Consider the following 16,709-nt stretch of genomic DNA (forward strand, 5'->3'; position numbering starts at 1 on the left):
ACTGCCCAAGGTAATTTATAGATTCAATGTCATCCCCATCAAGCTACCAATGACTTTCTTCACAGAATTGGGAAAAACTGCTTTAAATTTCATATGGAATCAAAAAAAGAGCCCGCATTGCCAAGACAATCCTAAGTCAAAAGAACAAAGCTGGAGGCATCACGCTACCTGACTTCAAACTATACTACAAGTCTATAGTAACCAGAACAGCATGGTACTGGTACCAAAACAGAGATATAGACCAATAGAACAGAACAGAGTCCTCAGAAATAATACCACACATTTACAGTCATCTGATTTTTGACAACCCTGAGAAAAACAAGAAATGGGGAAAAAATTCCCAATTTAATAAATGGTGCTGGGAAAATTGGCTAGCCATAAGTAGAAAGCTGAAACTGGATCCTTTCCTTACACCTTATACAAAAATTAATTCAAGATGGATTAGAGACTTAAATGTTAGACCTAATACCATAAAAACCCTAGAAGAAAACCTCAGTAATACCGTTCAGGACATAAGCATGGGCAAGGACTTCATGTCTAAAACACCAAAAGCAAAGGCAACAAAAACCAAAATTGCCAAATGGAATCTAATTAAACTAAAGAGCTTCTGCACAGCAAAAGAAACTACTATCAGAGTGAACAGGCAGGCTACAGAATGGGAGAAAATTTTTGCAATCTACTCATCTGACAAAGGGCTAATATCCAGAACCTACAAAGAACTCAAACAAATTTACAAGAAAAAAACAAACAACCCCATCAAAAAATGGGCAAAGGATATGAACAGACATTTCTCAAAAGAAGATATTCATACAGCAGAGCCTCTGGTACTTTATACAGGGCTCATGATTTGGTGAATGTTTCTTAATCTATACCCATTAAGAGGGAAAATCAAAACAATTTGCCTCATATTAAGAATAATAGCACTGCTTCACTGTTTTATGTCATAGCTATGTCACTTCTGTTCTCAGTGTAATTTACATTTTTTAAAACATTGTGCTAATTAAATATATCAGTAATATTACAGACAGGGCCCTATGGCACATGACTGTAATCCCAGCACTTTAGGAGACTGACGTGGGCAGATCACTCAAGCCCAGGAGTCTGAGACTAGCCTGGCAAACATGGTGAAATCATATCCCTCCAGGAAACACAAAAATTAGTCAGGCGTGGTGTTGTGCCCCTGCAGTCCCAGCTGCTAGCAATGCAGAGGCAGAAGAATCACTAGAGCCTAGAAGGTTGAGGCTCCAATGAACTCTGATCCTGCCACTGCACTCCAGCCTCAGGGATGGAATGAGAACATGTTCAAAATAATAACAATAATAATAATATATTACTTGGTACAATAATCAGGAAATGGAAATTTTCTTAAATATAGCAAAATACCCTAAAGTTGAATGGAAGTAAAATACCAAAAGAAAAGAAATAAACCTGAGAAGATTCAGGAACTTACAATATAGGAGATGTTTTAAAGCCTTCAGTGGCCCTAGTCCACATGTCAAAACAACCTTTGTTAAAGTAATGGCATTTTGCTCTCCCTATATATTTCCTATCACTACAAAAGAGACACAATGTTTTGGGGACCTATTGGGATTTTGGAGCCAACATATTCCACATTTGAAAATATTGCTCTGAAGTCAGGTAGCGTGATGCCTCCAGCTTTGTTCTTTTGACATCACGCTACCTGACTTCAAACTATACTACAAGGCTACAGTAACCAAAACAGCATGGTACTGGTACCAAAACAGAGATATAGACCAATGGAACAGAACAGAGTCCTCAGAAATAATACCACACATCTACAGCCATCTGATCTTTGACAAACCTGAGAGAAACAAGAAATGGGGAAAGGATTCCCTATTTAATAAATGGTGCTGGGAAAACTGGCTAGCCATAAGTAGAAAGCTGAAACTGGATCCTTTCCTTACTCCTTATACGAAAATTAATTCAAGATGGATTAGAGACTTAAATGTTAGACCTAATACCATAAAAATCCTAGAGGAAAACCGAGGTAGTACCATTCAGGACATAGGCATGGGCAAAGACTTCATGTCTAAAACACCAAAAGCAACGGCAGCAAAAGCCAAAATTGACAAATGGGATCTCATCAAACTAAAGAGCTTCTGCACAGCAAAAGAAACTACCATCAGAGTGAGCAGGCAACCTACAGAATGGGAGAAAATTTTTGCAATCTACTCATCTGACAAAGGGCTAATATCCAGAACCTACAAAGAACTCAAACAAATTTACAAGAAAAAAACAAACAACCCCATCCAAAAGTGGGCAAAGGATATGAACAGACATTTCTCAAAAGAAGACATTCATACAGCCAACAGACACATGAAAAAATGCTCATCATCACTGGCCATCAGAGAAATGCAAATCAAAACCACAATGAGATACCATCTCACACCAGTTAGAATGGCGATCATTAAAAAGTCAGGAAACAACAGGTGCTGGAGTGGATGTGGAGAAATAGGAACACTTTTACACTGTTGGTGGGATTGTAAACTAGTTCAACCATTATGGAAAACAGTATGGCGATTCCTCAAGGATCTAGAACTAGATGTACCATATGACCCAGCCATCCCATTACTGGGTATATACCCAAAGGATTATAAATTATGCTGCTATAAGGACACATGCACACGTATGTTTATTGCAGCACTTTTCACAATAGCAAAGACTTAGAATCAACCCAAATGTCCATCAGTGACAGATTGGATTAAGAAAATGTGGCACATATACACCATGGAATACTATGCAGCCATAAAAAAGGATGAGTTTGTGTCCTTTGTAGGGACATGGATGCAGCTGGAAACCATCATTCTTAGCAAACTATCACAAGAACAGAAAACCAAACACCGCATGTTCTCACTCGTAGGTGGGAACTGAACAATGAGATCACTTGGACTCGGGAAGGGGAACATCACACACCGGGGCCTATCATGGGGAGGGGGGAGGGGGGAGGGATTGCATTGGGAGTTATACCTGATGTAAATGACGAGTTGATGGGTGCAGCACACCTACATGGCACAAGTATACATATGTAGCAAACCTGCACGTTGTGCACATGTACCCTACAACTTGAAGTTTAATAATAATAAATAAATAAATAAATAAATAAATAAAGAAAAAAAAAAAAAAGAAAATATTGCTCTGATTCATTAATGACGTTTCCAAAGACTACTGGTCTCAAGTGAAACCCAGAACAAAAGAGGGCTCTATAGCAGATATGGGCTGTGGTCCAAGCTGCTCTGGCCACTGTGCCAGGTGATCCAATACAAGTCAAAGTTGCTAGAGGCATGCACAGTGAGCATTATAGGACTCTGTGCATGTCACTGACAAGCTCGTAGGAGAGGGGGGAATAAATTCCTGGCGAATTATTGCAAGACCATTCCCTCTTCAGCAGAGGAGTAACCTCTGTCTGACAAACTAAACAGCAAGTGCAGAAAATTAATCCAAGCATAGAATCCCTCTAAGCACAAGCCCCTATAAGCACAAAACCCTGTACAACTATGCAAGTCATATGCTCATAAAGTCAGCTGTGACTGGAGGGTATGAGCACATCTCAGTGGCACAAGGAGGGGCGGTATTGGACACAAACATATGATTTCTCAGGTTCCATTCACTGTCTCTTATTCCCCTGGCCAGTACCTGGCCTGATCCAGATCATCCTTCCATTTGGGACTGGAATGTATCACCACACTGCGGGCATTAAGTCTGACTTTCACAACCTCCACCAAGGGACAAGTGATGTAAGACAGAACAGCAGAGCACCTCACTGTGAAGTAGCTGGTTACTAACTCAATTTTTTGAAACGAAGTGCCATTTTTGTTTATATAATAATCAACTAGAATATATCATATTACAAATATATAATTCACAATAGAAAAAAATACATATGCAAATAGACCAAAGTCTTCTATATGCTTTTTAAAAGTATTGTAATAGGTGCCACCTAATTTTGATGTTCTACCTTGTCTCCAATTCAGACACCTGATACAGCTGCATCAAGACTATTGTGATATTTCCCCTAAAATTGTGGAATAGTCAAACTTTTCCTCTGAGGAAGGACTCTTCTTGGATAAGCCGGTAAACTTAAATTGAGACCAGAACAGGGGAATTCATGCAACTGCAGATTTTGTGATGAGTTTCCTATTCTTTGGTTTACCACATTGACTTATCCATTTTATCCACCCATTTATTTGTTCATAAAAATATCATTTTTGACCATCTATTCTTGTTGCTGGGTTCTAGTTCATGGGAGTCAACAGAAAGCAAGAGAGATATGATCTCATTTTTTACGGTTCTGACATTGTACTGAGGGAGATATATGATTAAAAAATACATAAATCAGGTGTGGGGATGATTTATCTTAAGGTTTAAATAAGATCACTAAAATTTTATAACACTGAGAATTGGGAGGCTGAGGCAGGAGAATGGCGTAAACCCGGGAGGCGGAGCTTGCAGTGAGCTGAGATCCGGCCACTGCCCTCCAGCCTGGGTGACAGAGCGAGACTCTGTCTCAAAAAAAAAAAAAAAAATTTATAACACTGAGAATTAATACAGTCATATAGAATTTAGCTGTGACCAAGACTGTACATTTCTTTCTTATAATAGAACTTCCTAGTAATGAATATATCAACACACTTTCATCACTGACAACAAAATTACAATGTTAAGGCACATCCCATAATTAATATATAGATTTTATAGATACTATTTTAACATTTAAAAAAACTTTCACTGAATTATTTTCCATAATTTCTATAGTATTTTTACATTGATAGGTTTTTTTTTTAATTAGAAAAGAGAAGATCTGAGTTCTTTTCTCTAAAGTTTAGAAGCAATTTTATAAATAGAAGGTAAGGATATAATTAGCAATTCAGGGGCTTAAAAGTGCTTTAGAAAAAATATGAAAAATAATTTACATCAGAGCTCAATTTCAAAACAAGATATTCTTTAATTCAAACCCTGGAAGAAATGACTTTTGTAATAGCATACATAAGCTGATAATAGCAATCAAGATCATGATCATGATTTTTCATCCCTCTTATAGAATATATTTCTTTCTAAGCTATTCACATACTTGTATGAAATCTAATATTCCTCAGTACAGTTTACGGTAGATATAGAAGAAATTTGCTCTGCATATGCTTGTAACTTAAATTTTATTGTGTGCATTTTTTTCTAACTATTCTGTTTGCTTTTTACTAAACATAAAATAGGACTTCATAATGAAATAAAACCCCGATGATAGATCTTCATTATTGATTTAGAATTGAATGACTTTACCATCCAAAAAGTTAGAGGTTCCAACAATGAATTCTAAGCGCTCTGTGGTATATTTGTGTGGTTCAAATGACAATAGAAAACAGCAGTATTTTTCCTGAGATAAGCTGTTAGTTCTTAATAATTATAAGCAGCCATCATAAATTCTACAAGTGAAACATAAAATACATGTATGAAATAAATCTCTTCCTAATTCTGAGAAATTTTTGTCATATTTTATATAATTTGACAGTTTGTGTGAAAAAACAAAAAAGAGTATGTTATTGTCAATGTTCTTAAGTTTTTCATATCCACATAAACACACACACACACACATATATATACACACACACACATTTTTAGAATAACTTTAGGTAAAACACTTTTCTAGGTATATGTCTGGAAATTACTCATACACATACATTACAGAAAACACAGTAAGAAATAGAAAATGTTTCATACACCACCAGTTTGTTTTCTGCTAGAAGACACACAATGCCCCTCTTGTGAATCTATGGAGATGAAGGCTTCTGTCCTTTCACCCAGTACCTCACTTGCCGCAAAACTGAAAGAAAAGTCTGCTTTAGCTTCTTGTTTCCCCAAATCAGTATGCATGGGTGGGTTGAAGGATAGCTGAATGTAACAGCTTCACAGATCATGAAGAGAGGTTTGTTATCCAGACTCTCAAAACTCAAAGCTGATATGATTAGGAACACAAAGTAAATGGCACATAGCAAGAGGAAAGAGATCACAGTTTGCAAAGCTTTTATGTGGACCTTGGTGCTGGGATCCTGAGATCCTTTGCCATGAAGCTGCATCTTCTTCAGGTGTTTACACAGAGAACAGACTAACAGCAGAAAAGATATTAGGGTCAGAGTGAAGGGTACCAAGTTTACTAGCGTGGTTACAGTCGCATCTGAAAGGTACATTGCACTCCCCACTTTGATCTTCCAAGTCATGTTTCCTTCATATTCTTTTGTCCGTACAATATGATTTATGTTTATGACAAAAAGATGACAAACCAAAAATAGCAAAGGCCCCAACAGCATCACCAGAATGACACTCTTAACTCTCCTCTTTAAGTGAAGGAACATAAGGTTGGAGAAATTGGCAATCTTGAGCAAATAAAATATGCTGAGGCTAGTAGCAAACCAGTTGCTGAAATGGCTGGTTACTGCCCAGAGGTTATAAGCAGTAGTTCTTACGTCTATACTATAAAAAGCTAGATTCAACACACTTGAATTCCAATTTAATAAAAATGCCCAGAGCAAACCAACTCTGGAGACTGCCAGAGCAGTGAGAATTTGGTCAGCAAAGGAGATCTTTTGTCTCTTGACCCACTCAATGCAATTTACCAACGCTATGAAGCCATTAGCAAAATTTCCAATAACAAATGTAACCACTACTAGAATGGAAAAAATGATGTGTAGAAAAGTTATCATGTCTGAACAGACAAAAAGAAATTTTTTAAATGCTGGTATTGTGTCCGGAGTTGGTTCCTGCATGTGGGTTCATGGTCCGGCTGACTTCAAGAATGGAGCCTCGGAGCTTCACAGTGAGTGTTATAGCCCTTCAAGATGGCATGGACCCAAAGAGCGAGCAGTAGGAAGGTTTATCATGAGGAGCCAAAGAACAAAGCTTCCACAACGTGGGAGGGGACCTGAGGAGGTTGTTGCTGTGGGCTGGGGTGGCTAAGTTTATTCCCTTATTTGCCCCCTCCCAGGTTCCATTGCTGTCCTATCAGAGTGTCCCTTTTACAATCCTTCCTGCGATTGGCTACTTTTAGGATCCTGCTGATTGGTGTGTTTTACAGAGCACTGATTGGTGCATTTTACAGAGCAATGTTTGGTGCTTTTTACAGAGCACTGATTGTTGCATTACAAGCCTCTGGCTAGCTGCAGAGTGCTGATTGGTGGGTTTTTAAATAGTGCTGATTGGTGCATTTCACAATCCTCTTACAAGCTAGATAAAAGTTGTCCAATTCCCCCACTCAACCCAAGAAGTCCAGCTGGCTTCACCTCTCAATGTAATATCACTGGTTGTGATTGCTTGAATGTCCTGACCTTAAATTCTATGCATACCTAATTTGTGAATGTGCTGGGTCATTCTTTTACTTTTAAATGTTGTGACCGGTGTCAAGCCATAAATCACCATGGCATGTTAATTGATAAGTTCAATCATCTCTTTATGGAAAACATTCTTATTTTCAAACAACTCAAATTAACTATTTCACTCATGGTCTGTTCTTGTTATAGACTGGAATTATTCATACTGAAATTGACGGGAAACCTGAATCCTCGTTTGCTAGTACACGAATAAGAACAAATTCACTTTCAGTGTTTGAATTTTCTTCCTGTAACCTCTCCATCATTTGTTTTTAGCGACTTCAGTTGTTAGGGAAGTTTTATAACCCAATACAGAAATCATATAGTAAATGTTTAAATCTTTAAAGGGAGCTTGGTCATAACTAAGATCATCACCAATATGGACTTTTTAAAATGCCAGATTTAAATACACAGAATCCAAACTGCTTTTATCAAAAGCATCTAAGGTTTTCTTGAGAACCACAGGCAGGCCAGTACTCCATAAGATCTGCTTGCTGCTAATACTTTTGTATAATTTCATCATTCACAAGCTCATAAATATGCACACAAATACACACACGTGCACACCATTTATGAATGGAACAATTTATTTTCTCATAATTTCCAAAATAGAAAATTAGTTTCCAAGAGGTTGTGCAGATGAAATTAGTCCTATTTTCCCACTCAGAATTTTCAGCCCGTGAATAATATTTATTATCAAACATATCTCTAATTCTTAGGACTTTGGTAAAGTTTCTCTCAAGTCAAATATTTAAACATTTATTATTAGACAAAATATTTATCAATTTTCTAAGAATTCCTGAGTACCAGACGCTTTGATATATAATCTTGCAGTATCCTCCTATCACAGGAAGACCCTCAGTATACAATGAGACAAGTAATAGTAATTTCTATGAGACATTTCTCCTAATTATAAATTTGTATATTAAAGTTGTAAGTCACACTTAGAAATAAACCAATACAAAAATGGGAAATTCAACAATATATCATAAACACTCAAGTAACCATGATGCAGGGCAAGAGGAGGAACATGGAAAACAGTCTAGGTCCATCTGCATGCCACTTTCCTGACATGAAAATGATAATGATTTTCTTCTTTTTGTAATACTTTTGTCAAAGAAGAGAATAAAAGAAAGGTCTAGGCATCCTCCTGCAACTTGGAAGAAACTGGAAATTGATTTGATGTGAATAGTTTTTTTTGGATAGTAGCATGTCTGTTTCTGGGTCATCATCACAAACTCTCCTCACAGGGAAATTCAATTCATATTTTCATGATTTATTTGCTTTTTTTCTTTCACTACATTTTAAAAATTGATAACAAAAGTGACCTGCAACAATTAGGATTCTATTTTGAAGATTTGGGGCATTTTTCAATATGAACATGCATACATACTCTATGCAATAATACATTATATCAACTTTATTTCATCTTTTAATAGCATCATTAGTAAGCCAAATTCTTGCAAATGCTTTTTCCTATTCTTAACCATGGTGACTAAATCTGGATTATTTTACTCTAGCAGTCAAAGTAGCATTAAATATGCATGAACATACTCAAAGATCATGCTAAATAAGTTTCATACCTTAAAAAATTTGCCTATTTATGATTTTTTTCTCTAATGCAGAGCCAAAAAAAGGTAACAAAATACTTTACCCAACACACCAGTGTACACAGGAATAGTATTGTGAAATTAGAATGCTAACAATATGAATATAAATATTTCATTTAGAGAAACATTTTTAATATACTTAATTTAATATATTTAACATCCATCGTACTATAATTTATTGGAAATTCATGAATTTCTGACACTTTCAAATGTGTATTTTAATTAGATAATGCCATAGTCAGCTGAAATGATGGCACAGATTTATAATTCTAGGAGTAGTGTATGAAAATTCCCATTGTGTCATATCCTTTCCAAAATAAGTAATGTCAGGCTAACATTTACACTTTTGTATTTATATAAAATGTTATTAAACAACATTTTCCAAGCCCTTTTCTATTTTTATTCAGAATGTATTTTTACTTCAAAAAATTACATTAATCTTTTTTCTTTCTATGACTGTTATTTCATATACACATTAAGAATGCCTTATATATGATGCATATTTATGTTTCATTATAAATGTGTCTAACCTTTTTTCTTCAAGTTTCAAATACTTTTTTGTTATAAGCAAATGTAATTATAATGGAGATACTTCTGTTAATTGATCATTATGTCAAATGACTTTGAAAAAATATAATTAGTTAATAGCATACTGTAAGGGAAATTTCAGAATTATTTAACAACTCTTAAAAGGACTCAAAGAAAAAATGTTGAAATATAAAAATTGTCTACAAGTTTAATGTAGGCATCCATGGGAAAATATAAATGTATTATTGTTGTTAGTGAAAAAATGATTGGTAGTAAATTTATCATATCTGAATGTTTTAAAGGCAGGACAGATATCACTGGTCAAGAGTCCCTTTAAGGTCCTGACCTTAACTCCTATGTGTACCTGATTCCTGAATGTGCCGTAATGTTCTCGTTTCTTTTAAAATCTGTGACCAATGTCAAACAGGAAAGCATCTCAGTATGTTAATGGATGAAATCAATGCTGCCTTTATGGAAAACACGATAATTTCCAAAACAGCTCAAATTAACTCTTATTCAAACACAATGTCCTTGCTGTAAGAAAAAATTTTCCATATAGGTGTTGAAGTGAAAGGTGAATTCTCATCTACTACTTTTTTCCTTGTTTAATCTCTCCATAATTTGTGTTCAGCAATTTCAGTTGTTAGAGAAATTTCACAACCCAATACATAGATGACAAATTGGTTGTATTACCCAGTAAAGGGAGCTTGGACATAACTAGGATCATCACCAAAGTAGATTTAATTTTTCAATGCCAGTAATATGTTGAGTGAATCTCAACTTTTCCTACCAAAAACATTCAAAGTTTTCTTGGGAACCTCGGAAAGGCCAATAATTCTTAAAACCTGGTGGCTAGTAATACTTTTGTAAAACTTATTGTTAACAAACTCATTAATACAAACACACTCACACATATACACACATACTCACTCCCTCATGGATAGAAGGAATTGTTGTCCTATAATTTCTAAAATGGATAATTAATTTCAGGGAGATCAACCAGGTAGACATAGCCTTATTTTCCCATTTGGGCTTTTCAACCCATTTTCAATATTTATCAAACTTATCTCTCATGCTGAGGCCTTTGAATAAGTTTTTCTATTGAGTCTAATTCTTAAATATTAATTTTTTAATTAAAATTCTTAGCAATTGTGTCACTATTGTGGGCTACTTGAAAAACAGATGTTTTCCTTTGAAGAGTCTAGATTTCCTTGTATATGAATATTTGGTCTTATTTTTCCTTATTTAATTTATTGATTAATTAATGGTTTAAGAGGAATAGATGTTAAAATCAGTCTGCAATCTTGGATTTTATTCTTTTCCATTTTTTAGTATAATTGTTTCTAAGACAGGATTTAGGAGTCAGACTGCCAAGATAGGAAACCAGATTTTCGGCTTCATATAGCCATGCTCTGGGACTTCATTTTACAACTACTCTCTGCCTAAGTATAATCATCTGTAAAACTCAGATGATAATAATATTCTCTTTGGGTAGTCTTTATGAAGAGTTAGTATACTATTTGTATAACTGCTTTCAATTTTAGCTGTCTAGTACAGGCAGGAAGAAACAATTATTAATTTTTCATATGATCTTATGTTGCTTGACACATAAAAGATACCAGTGAGAACTTCCTTTTTTTTTTTTGGTGGGGGAGCAAGGAAGACAGGGTCTTGCTGTGTCACCCAGGCTGGAATTCAGTGGCTTGATCACAGCTCACTACAGCCTCAAACTTTTGGATGCAAGTGGTCCTCGCACTTCAGCTTCAGGAGTAGCTGTGCCTACAGGCATGCACCACAACACCCAGCTAATTTTTTTATTTTTATTTTTTGTAGAGACAGAGTCTCCCTATGTTGCCCAGTCTGGACTTCAACTCCTGTTCTCAAGTTGTCCTCTCATCTTGGCCTCCCAAAGTGCTTGGATACAGGCATGAACAACCACACCTGCTCGAGAATTTCCATTTTTGAGCAGAACACTCCAGGTTAAGAAAGGCATGATATCCTTCTGCTACACCTAGGATAAGAGAAATAAAAGACCAAAATTATATTTTCAATTCATCACAGAGCTGTACAAGCAAGGATGACCAGCTGAAATGAAATCCAGTACAAGGAGAGTCTGTAGATTGCAGTTATATATCAGTGCAATCCCTATCAAATCCCAGCAGATGCTTTATCACAGAAAGTAAAAAACTACTCAAAAAATATATCTGGAAATGCCAAATCAACAGATCAACAAAAGAAATTGATAATAAGTAACAAGTTTGGAGGATTACACTTTCTGATTTCAAAGCTTACTTCAAATCTGCACTAATCAGAATTCCATGGTACTTGCATTATGGTAGACAAAAAGAACAATGAAACACAACTGAGATTCCAGAAATTAACACCAACATTCGTGGTAAATTGATTTCAAAAAAGGGACTATTGCAATTCGATAGGAATTAATTGTTTTTCTCAAAAACAATGCTGGGAAAAATTGAAGAAGACTACCATAAGCAATTTAATAATCAATTTCCCTGAAACTGATGGATAAAGAAAGGATTCTGAAAGCAGCAAAAGAAAAGAAACAAACAATGTATAATGGAGCTCCACTACATTTGGTAGCAGCTTTTTCAGTCGAAAAAAGGCCAGGAGAGAGTGGCATACATATTAAAGTGCTGAAGGAAAAAAAAAGTTTTAGCCTAGAATAGTGTAACTGGAGAATATATCCTTCAAACATGAAAGAGAAATAAAGACTTTTCCACACCAACAAAAGCTGAGGGATTTCATCAGCATCAGATCTGTCCTATAAAAAATGTTAAAGGGATTGCTTCAGTCAGAAAGAAAAGGACATTCAAGAGCAATAAGTAATCACTTGAAGCTATAAAACTTACTGGTAATAGTAAAGAGACAGAAAAACACTGGCTAGTATAACACTGTAAATGTGGTGCATAAACCTCGTTTCAGTAGAAAAACTAAATGATGAACGAATAAAAAAATAGCAGAATGGTTGGCAAGATGGTCGAATGGAAACAGCTCTGGTCTGCAATTCCCAGTGAGATTAATGCAGAAGGTGGGTGATTTCTGCATTTCCAGCTGAGTTACACGGGTCTTCTCACTGGGACTGGTGAGACAGTGGCTGCAGCCCACGGAGGAGGATGAGCTGAAAGAGGGTGGGGCATCGCCTCACCTGGGAAGTGCATGGGGTCAGGGAACGCTCTCCCCTAACCAAGGGAAGCAGTAGGGACCATGCAATGAGGGACAATGCATTCCAGCCCAGATACTACGTTTTTCCCACAGTCTTTGTAACCCACAAACCAGGAGACTTCCTCCGGTGCCTATGCCACCAGGGTCCTGGGTTTCTAGCACAAAAATGGGCAATCATTTGGACAGACACCAAGCTAGCTGAACAAGTTTTTTTCACCACCCAATGGTGCCTGGAATGGCAGCGAGACAGAGCCATTCACTCCCCTGGAAAGGGGGCTGAAGCCAGGGGAAAAAGTGGTCTTGCTCAACACATCCCATGCCCTTGAAACCCAGCAAGCTAAGATCCACTGGCTTGAAATTATCACTGAAGGTGGGTAAGAAACTCAACTGAGCTAAAGAAGCATGGTCTAACCTAATGCAAAGGAGCTAAGAACCTTGAAAAAAGGTTAGAGGAATTGCTAACTAGAATAACCAATTTAGAGAAGAACATAAATGCCCTTATGGAGCTGAAAAACACAGCATGAGAACTTTGTGAAGCATACACAAGTATCAGTACCTGAACCGAGCAAGTGGAAGAAAGGATATCAGATACTGAAGATCAATACAATGAAATAAAGCATGAAAACAAGATTAGAGAAAACAGAATGAAAAGGAACAAACAAATGCTCCATGAAATATGAGACTATGTGAAAAGACCAAACCTATGTTTGATTGGTATACCTGAAAGTGATGGGGAAAATGGAACCAAGTTGGAAAACACTCTTCAGGATATAATCCAGGAGGATTATGAGTTCAAGACCTCAACACCTGAGATTATGAGTTCAAGACCAGCATGGCCAACATGGTGAAACCCTGTATCAACTAGAAATGCAAAAATTAGCCAGGTGTGGTGGTGCATGCCTATAATCCCAGGTACTCAGATCGCTGCAGCAAGAGAATCATTTGAACCCAGGAGTTGCAGTTGGTAGTTAGTCAAGATTACACTACTGCACTCCAGCCTGGGAGACAGAGCAAGACTCTGTCTCAAAACAACAACAACAACAACAAAAGGAGATGATAATAAAACTGTCTTTGGCTTGTTTTCTTAGGAGTTAATATACTATTTGTACAACTACTTTCAATTTTACCTGTTTGCTATAGGCAGGAACCAAATATTGTTAAATATTGATTTGAACCTGTTTTACTTGATATTTAAGACACTAGTAAGAACTTTTAATTCTTTTTTTTTCTTCTTCTTCTTAGACAGAGTCTCTCTGTTACCCAAGCTGGAGTACAGTGGCAGGATCATAGCCCACTACAGCCTTGAATGCCTGGGCTCAAGCAATCCTCCTGCCTCAGCTTCCCGAGTATTTGGAACTATAAGCATGCACCACCACGCCAACTAATTTTCCAATTTTTTGTGGATATGGAGTTTCCACATGTTGCAAAGGGAACTCCTGCTGTCAAGGGATCCTCTCACCTGGTCTCCCAAAGTAGTAGGGCTACAGACATGGGCCATCACCTCCAGCCTGAAGTGTGAGTTTTTGAAGGTCAGATGCTACCTAGAGCTTCGGCTCATGTCCATTCCAAGGTGGATCTAATCAGTTTGTAGTTACTTCTTCTTCCTGAATGTGTAATTGAAATGGATATGCATGGCAGCTGGCAGAACTCTCACATTCTTCATGAACTGTAGAGTAAGGAACATTATTATAGAAGGACCAAGGGGAAGCCTCTGAAATTCTCCTCTGGTGGCAACACAATATATAAAATGTAATAACCACATTCCTTAAGGAATGGAATTGGTCACTGCCATGACAAAACACTTGCAAGTTACAAGGGATGGTAGTCCTTTCTGTAACCGGATTCACTTAACCTATCTGGCCTCTACCGAAACCAGATGGGTTATAGAATGAATGCAGACTACCATAAACTTAAATCAGCACTTACAAATGCTTTCCAGGAGGTGCTATTTTCATGGAGCAGAGCAGAGCTTCTGGCACTTTTTACAGGGTTCGTGATTTTGTGAATGTTTATTAATCTACACCCATTAGGAGGGAAAATCAAAAAATTTGACTTGTATTGTAAGAATAATAGCACTGCTTCACTGTTTTATGTCAGGGCTATGTCAATTCTGTTCTCTGTTTAATTTATATGTATATTTAAACATCGTGCTAATTTAATATATTAATAATATTAGAGACCGGGCCCTCTGGCACATGATTGTAATTCCATCACTTTAGGAGGCTGACATGGGCAAATCACTTGAGCCCAGGAGTTTTAGACCAGCCTGGGTAACATGGTGAAATCCCAGCCCTACAAAAAATAAGAAAATTAGCCAGACGTGGTGATGCGCCCCTGCAGTCCCAGCTGCTAGCAATGCCGAGGCGGGAGAATTACTTGAGCGCAGAAGGTTGAGGCTGTAATGAGCTGTGATCTTGCCACTGCACTCGAGCCTCAGGGACAGAATGAGACCCTGTCTCAAATAATAATAATACATTAGTTGGTACAGTAAACAGGAAGGGGCAAGTTTCTTAATATTGTAAAATACTATAACATTGAGCGGAAGTAAAATACCAGAAGAAAAGGGATATGAGAAGATTCAGGGACCAACAACATAGGAGATGTTTTAAGGTTTTCAGCGTTCCTAGACCACATGTTGAAACAATCTTTTAAAAAGTAATTGGCATGTTGCTCTCTATATTTCCTATGGCTGCAAAAGAGATACAATGTTTTGGGGGCCTATTGGGATTTTGGAGACAACATATTCCACATTTGAGAATATTGCTCTGACTCATTAACGAAGCTTCCAAAGGCTACTGGTTTCAAGCGGAAGCCAGAACAAAAGAGGGCTCTACAGCAGATATTGTCTCTGGTCCAAGCTGCTCTGGCCACTGTGCCAGATGATCCAGCGGCATGCATTGTGGGCATTATAGGACTCTGTTCACGTCTCTGACAAGCCTGTAGGAGAGGGGAGAGCAAATCCCTATGGAATTAATGCAAGACCATTCCCTCTTCAACGGAGGAGTATCCTCTGCCTGACAAAAAAAAAAAAAAAGCAGCAAGTGTAGAACATTAATCCAAGCACAGAGTTCATCTAAGCACAAGCCCCTCTGGGCACAAAACTCTGTGCAACTCTGCAAATCATGTGCTCCTAAAGCCAGCCATGACTGGAGAGCATGAGCACATCTGAGTAACAAAAGGATCGGACTGCACTGGACACAGACATGTGCTTTCTTAGATTCCCTTCACTATCTCCCATTCCCCTCATCAACGCCTTGCCTGAACCAGATCAACCTTCCGTTTGGAACTTGAATGCATCACCACACTGTGGGCATGAGGTCTGACTTTCAAAACCTCCACCAGGGGACTAGATGATGTAAGACAGAACAACAGAGATGGTAGTTCCGCCTCAGGTAAACCCTGGCCAATAGGATATAGAAGTCAAATGACAGCTGAGCAGAAACATTCTCCCTCCTCTCTCTCTTCCGTGGACTAATGTTGGCTGTGGTTTCCCCCTTGTAGCCCTTCTGCAAAAATGCTGGGAGCCAAGTGCACGTATCTAATGACCACCATTCTGCCTCTCTCACCTCACTGTGAAATGGCTGCCAGCAGAGTCACACCAGACAACAAAAAAAGTAGGAGTTAAAACCATGGTAGAAACAAGAATGGACAAGGAATATGACTGTTATGTAAGGTAATGGAATGTGGTTTGGGTTTTCAAGAAAAGGCTATCTTTGCCTAAAGTAATGTGTTTTGTTGCTATCTCTGTCTTCACTGTGCTTGATGATAACTGAAATCTCAATTTTATTATTTTAGCTGGGCTACATGAAGTCTGCCCTATATATGCATAGTGTAGGGACCAGCCAAAGCTTTGGATAGTTTATATTCAGTAGTTAGAGCTCCCCATTTCTGGCCGTTCTCCTTTCTCAGATTTTCTCCTGACCTCCTGCTGCTCGTGTTATCCCAAACTCAGTCTTCTGTTACTTCAACCCAGTAAGGCTACAGCTTTTCTACTGATGTTTTAGTCCTCTGA

The 16,709-nt window shown here is 37.5% G+C and overlaps 1 protein-coding gene across 1 annotated transcript; it reads right to left on the reverse strand.

Moving 5' to 3' along the window:
• Nucleotides 1-5,783: 5,783 nt before the first annotated feature.
• LOC103218610 (taste receptor type 2 member 31-like) lies at nt 5,784-6,713 on the reverse strand. Its single transcript, XM_007967661.3, has one exon. It carries the CDS (start codon nt 6,711-6,713, stop codon nt 5,784-5,786), a length of 930 nt encoding a protein of 309 aa, XP_007965852.2.
• Nucleotides 6,714-16,709: the final 9,996 nt, after the last annotated feature.

Source organism: Chlorocebus sabaeus, chromosome 11 (genome assembly GCF_047675955.1).
Source record: "Chlorocebus sabaeus isolate Y175 chromosome 11, mChlSab1.0.hap1, whole genome shotgun sequence".
Lineage (NCBI taxonomy): Eukaryota > Metazoa > Chordata > Mammalia > Primates > Cercopithecidae > Chlorocebus > Chlorocebus sabaeus.